This window comes from Eimeria acervulina, genomic scaffold, assembly GCF_000499425.1.
Source record: "Eimeria acervulina Houghton genomic scaffold, Eah_scaff73, whole genome shotgun sequence".
NCBI classification, from domain to species: domain Eukaryota; phylum Apicomplexa; class Conoidasida; order Eucoccidiorida; family Eimeriidae; genus Eimeria; species Eimeria acervulina.
Window position 1 is genome coordinate 80,001 of NW_013547174.1, and position 5,723 is coordinate 85,723.

General features: G+C 53.6%; 2 protein-coding genes across 2 annotated transcripts; both read right to left on the minus strand.

Moving 5' to 3' along the window:
* Positions 1-884: 884 nt before the first annotated feature.
* On the minus strand, positions 885-2,990 carry EAH_00013030 (hypothetical protein, conserved; the record flags this gene model as incomplete). The annotated part of the gene is made up of 1 exon (XM_013391461.1): positions 885-2,990. One exon carries the CDS (start codon positions 2,988-2,990, stop codon positions 885-887), a length of 2,106 nt encoding a protein of 701 aa, XP_013246915.1.
* A 1,061-nt stretch (positions 2,991-4,051) lies between these two features.
* EAH_00013040 (hypothetical protein) lies at positions 4,052-5,021 on the minus strand (the record flags this gene model as incomplete). Its single annotated transcript, XM_013391462.1, has 3 exons — positions 4,052-4,141; positions 4,297-4,419; positions 4,749-5,021. Coding segments are annotated over 3 exons (486 nt in total), but the record flags the coding sequence as incomplete, so codon positions are not given.
* Between the last annotated feature and the right edge of the window lie 702 nt (positions 5,022-5,723).

Below are 5,723 nucleotides of genomic sequence, written 5' to 3' on the forward strand. Positions count from 1 at the left end.
TAAAAGACATATACACAGCTATACAATAGACATTGCTTAGAACGAGGGGACCCGTGCAGCTTAGGGTTTAGGGTTTAGGGTTTAGGGTTTAGACTGGGGCGGATGCTGCAGTAGCAGCTAGGAAGACCTCTAGAAAAATGCATTTCTAGGGTTAGGGTTTAGGATTTTAGTGTTAGGGTTTAGGGTTTCAATGATAGGGTTCAGGGTTTAGGGTTTATGACGAGGGTTTAGGGGTTTAGGGTTTATGACGAGGGTTTAGGGTTTCAGTGATAGGGTTCAGGGTTTAGGGGTTTAGGGTTTATGACGAGGGTTTAGGGTTTCACCCTTGTAGGGTTTGGGGGGTCCAAGTTAACGGTTTAGGGCGAGGGTTTACAATTAGGGTTTAGGGTTTCAATGTTAGGGTTTAGGGTTTGAGCGTTAGGGTTTAGGGTTTAGGGTTTGAGTGTTAGGGTTTAGGGTTTAGGCGTCAATAGAGAAATTATTTGTTTAGAAAGTCCGCATCGAGACGAAGAGGGTTGCAGCTTTGCTGCTAGCCCTGCAGCAGCTGGGGGCTGCATGCGTCTGCTGCAGCAGCAGCTGCAGCAGCAGCAGCAGCAGCAGCAGCAGCAGCAACTTGCTGGGTTGTTTGCTGCAGTTGAGTACATATGCCTTCAGCAGCCCCTAAGAGGAGACAAAAAGGAGACAGAAAGGAGACAGCTGCGTGCTGCAGCAGCTGTCTCCTTTCTGGGGTGTACGTACACCGGAGCGCGGCCCCACAGCAGCAAACACCAACAGATTCACGTATGCACAAACGGAATTGCTGCTGCTGCTGCAGCTGCTGCTGCAGCAAACGAGGTGCAGCAGCAGCTAAACAGCTGCAGCAGCAGCATGAAGCGATGAGGCGATCATTTGCTGAGCGCAGTGTTGCTGCCGTTACTCAATACCTGCTCCTGCTGCAGCTGCTGCTGCTGCTGCTGCTGCTGCAGTATGTGAGAGAATTGCTTGTGCACTCTGACGGGTAGTTTTTCTGCTGTCTCCTCAACTTGAACGAGGAAGGCCTCCAATGCACGGGTTATTGCTTTCTTATCAAGATCCTGTGCTGCACTGCTGCTGCTGCTGCTGCTGCTGCTGCTGTAGTGCTGCTGCAGCGCCTCCCAGTTGCTGTCCACCCAGGCAGCAGCAGCATCGCTGCACCGCTGCGTCGCCCGCAGCAGCAAATTGCTGCTGAGGGGCCCCACTTCAATTATTGCGGAGACAATTACACAATCTTCGCTGCAGCCAGCAGCAGCAGCATCAGTAGCAGCAGCAGCAGCAGCAGCAGCAGCAGCAGCAAACTCCCCGCAGCTGCCTTCGAGTCCAAGCGCTTCTTCAGCTCCAGCTGCAGCAGCATCAAGAGACACAGCAGCTTCAGCAGGAGGAGAAGCAGCAACAGACGGAGAGGCAGCTGCTGCAGCAGAAGGAGACACTGCAGCAGAAGGACTATCAATAGCATCACCATCAGCAGCAGCAGCAGCAGCAGCAGCAGGAAACAAGATACGAGTCCCTAGCAAGCGCTCGCAGGGCATTGCACAGAAGAAGGCTTCCTCTGTCTCTGCTGCTGCTCTCTTCACCAAACTGCTGCTGAAGTTGCCGCTGCTGTCTCTGCTGCAGCTGTTGCTGCCAGCCTCAGGAGTTGTCTCGCTGTCAGAGCAAATACGAAACATCTGCGCAGCAAACGGCTGCGCATGCGCTCCCTGCTGCTGCTGCTGCTGCTGCTGCTGTTGCTGCTGCTGCTGCTGCTGGTACTGCTGCTGGTGCTGCTGCTTGGCGAAAGAAACAGGGTCCTTGCTGCTGGCTGCTGCTGCTGGAGGAGCAGCAGCAGCAGCTGCAGCAGCAGCAGGCGGAGAAGTCGTGGTGTCGCTGAAGAGGCGCTGCAGTCTAGCCATGAAGGAACTCTTGTCTCGCTGCTGCAGCTGCTGCTTCAGTCCCCTCTCAGCAGCAGCAAACCTCCGGTTTTGCTGCTGTTGCTGCAGCAGCAGACGCTGCTGCTGCTGCTGTTGTTGCAGCAGCAGCAGCTGCTTTTCCTGTAGGGGGTGTTGTAGCCGTTGTCCGCGTCGTTGCTGCTGCATATAATATTGGGGTGGCAGCAGCTGTTGCTGCTGTTGCTGCTGCTGCTGCTGCAGTTGCTGCTGCTGCTGCTGTTGCTGCTGCTGCTGCTGCTGCTGCTGCTGCTGCTGCAGGTGCTGCCTTTTGAGTCTCTCTATTTCCATATGCTCCAATCTCTCTTGTTGTCTCTGAAGCGCTTTTTGCGTAAGTGCTGCTTTTCTTTCTGCCTCGGCTTTTTTCTGCTGCTGCTGCAAGTGCTGCAGTTCCTGCTGCAGCTGCTGCTGCAGCTGCTGCACACCGCTGAGGAGTGAAGCCCCCAGCTGCTGCGCTGGTTTGCTGCAGCGGCTAACTAAGCCCCCTATCATGCAGGGGACTGCGACAAGAGGGTCTTGTCTCAGGAAGATAGGAACATCTTCTTCATCAGATTCTTCTTCTGCTGCTGCTGCTGCTGTGCTGCTGCTGCTGCTGCTGCTGCTGCAGGGGAGGCGGCTGCTCTTCAGCTTCAGATCGGCGAGCTCCGCGTCCAGAGCCCTCCGGCGCCTCCCGTGCTGCAGCAGCAGCTGCTGCTGCTCCTGCAGCTCCTGCTGCAGCGCAGCAGCAGCACGCTGCATTCGTCTGTAGGTGTCCCTCAATTCCTCCACACTGAAGCCACGCAATGCTGCTGCAGCATCTGCTGCTGCTGCTGCTGCTGCTGTCTTGCTGCTAGGCAGCTCCCGCTCTGCTGTTGGCGGCGGCACCGCCTTCATTTCTTCTCGCCGTATACATGGCTCCGTTGCTGCTGCTGCTGCTGCTTCTGCTGCTGCTGCTGCTGCATCTCCGTTTTCGTGAGAGGAGACCGTAGAAGCCTCCGCTGCTGCAGGTGAGACTTGTTGCTGCTGCTGCAGCAGCAGCTGTTGCTGCTGCTGCAGCTCCTCGGCTGTCTCCATAGGTCCGCAGCAGCCGTTAGTCGTCTGCTGCACGGATTGAGGAAGTGCTGCTGCTGCTGTTGCTGCTGCTGCTGTTGCTGCTGTTGCTGCTGCTGCTGCTGCTGCTGCTGCAGTAGATAGGAAGTGTGTTTGTTGTTGCTGTTGTATTCTCTCATAAATAAAGAGACTCTTTACTTTAATTTGTTTATTGTCTTCTGTAGCTGAGGGAGCGCCGGCTCTGGGGTGTCTGTGCAGCTGCTGCTGCAGCTGCTCTCTGCTGCGGCAGAGAAGGCGAGGAATAGGAATAAACGGGGCGTTTAAAAAGAAATAAAATAAAATTAAAGTCAATAAATTAAACAAATTAAATTAATTCATTAAAAGAAGAAAAGAAGAAGAAAAACAACAGCTGCAGACCCCCAGCAGCAGCGAGCGGCCGGCGCTGATGCTGCTGCTTCCCTCCGACTGAATTGTCTGTTTAAATTTATTATTTTTGAGTTTATTTGTTTTAATTTATTTAATTTTATTTAATTATTAGCCCTTCTATGTATATAATATGCACTAACAGACAGAAAAATGCATCTGCAGCTACAGCAGCAACAGCAGCCGACAGCTGCTGCTGCATCTTGCGCTGCTACTGCTACACCAGGTGTACATGCAGCAGCAGCAGCAGCAACAACAACAGCAGCAGCAGGATGGCTAGTAGAGGACAAAAAGGGAGAGGAAATTCCTCGCAGCCCCCCCTCTTAACACTGCAGCAACTGCCCATACACTCGAATGCAACTAGCTAGCTGCACGAAAACGTAGCTAACTAGGCATATAGAGATAGCTAGCTAGCTGCACGAAGACATAGCTAGCTGCAAGAAGACACAGCTAGCCAGCCATACACAGATAGCTAGCTAGCTGCACAAAGACTCAGCTAGCTAGCTGCACGAAGAGATAGCTAGCTTGCTGCACGAAGACATAGCTAGCTAGCTGCACGAAGTCATAGCTAGCTAGCCAGACAGACACAGCTAGCTACATAGAGAGGCAGCTAGCTACACACACACACACAGCTAGCTACAAAGAGACACAGCTAGCTACAGCTAGCTATGACTGCGCAATGCTTGTGAGCGAGCTCCTGCTGCCTCCCAGTAGAAGCGGCAGCTGCATAAGGTGCGCAGACACCCCTGGGCCTGAACGCCCTAAACCCTAAACCCTAAACCCTAAACCCTTGACCCTGATAAACTTAATGCGGCTCGCGGAGCCGAAGCTTTTTAAAGAACGAGTTTCTAGCTGCAGCACTTGCTGCGGCTGTTGCAGCAGCTCGAGCAGCAACAGCAGCAGTCACAGCTCCTTCTGCTGCGGCGCTTGCTGCAGGACACTGTCGTTCTGCTGCTGTTGCAGCTGCTGCTCCTGCTGCGGTTGCTGTTGCTGTTGCTGCTGCTGCGAGCGAACTCGCTTCAACAGGCTGCTGGCAGCAGCAGCAGCAGCAGCAGCAGCAGCAGCAGCAGCAGCAGCAGTTAAGCGCCTTGGTATTCCTTGAGGGAGTTGCATATAGCGTCGATGCGTCTCCTTGCTGCAGCAGAGAAGAGGCAGTCCCCCCGCTGCACACCAACAGCAGCAGCAGCAGCAGCAGCAACAGCAGCTGATGCTGCAGAGCAGCAACACACCAGTGAAAGCTGCAACGCGTCTATACTACCCCTTCTAGTGCTGCTGCTATTGCTGCATCTGCTGCTATTGCTGCTGCTGCTGCTAGCAACTGCTGCTATTGCTGCATCTGCTGCTGCTACTGCTGCTTACCTGCTGCTGCTGCGCTGCGTATATCTTGTTTAGGCGTGCTGCTGCTTCGAGAGCAAGAGAAACGTTTGCTGCAATTGATGTAAGTGTCTCCTGCGTCTCTGCATCATCTGCGCGTCTCCGCTGCTGCTTCTGCCTCTGTTGCTGCTGCTGCTGTTGCTGTTGCTGCTGCTGCTGCGGCTGCCTAGACGAGCCTTGCTGCAGCTGCTTCGCGCCACCGCTCCCGTGCTGCTGCTGCTGCTGCTGCTGCTGCTGACGAACAAGATCATGCGTCCCCTGCAATCGGCGCAGCAACAGCAGTCACAGCAGCAACAGCAGCAGCATGTGCAGCAGCAGCAGTAGCAGCATGCGTAGCAGCAGCAGCAGCACGCGCAGCAGCAAGGGAGACAACGGAGGAGACAAGACACTGCAAACAGAAGAGACAAAATCAGCAGCAGCAGCAGCAGCAGCAACAGAGACAACAGAGAGACACTTAAGAGAAGGAGACAGCAGAGACCGAACAAAACAAAGAAAAGCAGCAAACACAAAAACATCAAAGGAGACAGCAACAAAGAGACAACCAAAACAAAAACAAAAGGAGACAGCAGCAAATAAACAACAGCAGACAGCAGCAAATAAACAACAGCAGACAGCAGCAAATAGACAACAGCAGACAGCAGCAAAGAGACACAAGGAGACAGCAGCAAATAAACAACAGCAGACAGCAGCAAATAGACAACAGCAGACAGCAGCAGAGACACATGGAGACAGCAGCAAAGACACAAAGAGACAGCAACAGAGACACAAGGAGACGGCAGCAAATTGACAACAGCAGGCAGCAGCAAGGAGACACAAGGAGACAGCAGCAAATAAACAACAGCAGACAGCAGCAAAGACACAAAGAGACAGCAGCAGAGACACATGGAGACAGCAGCAAGGAGACACAAGGAGACAGCAGCAAAGACACAAGGAGACAGCAGCAAAGACACAAGGAGACAG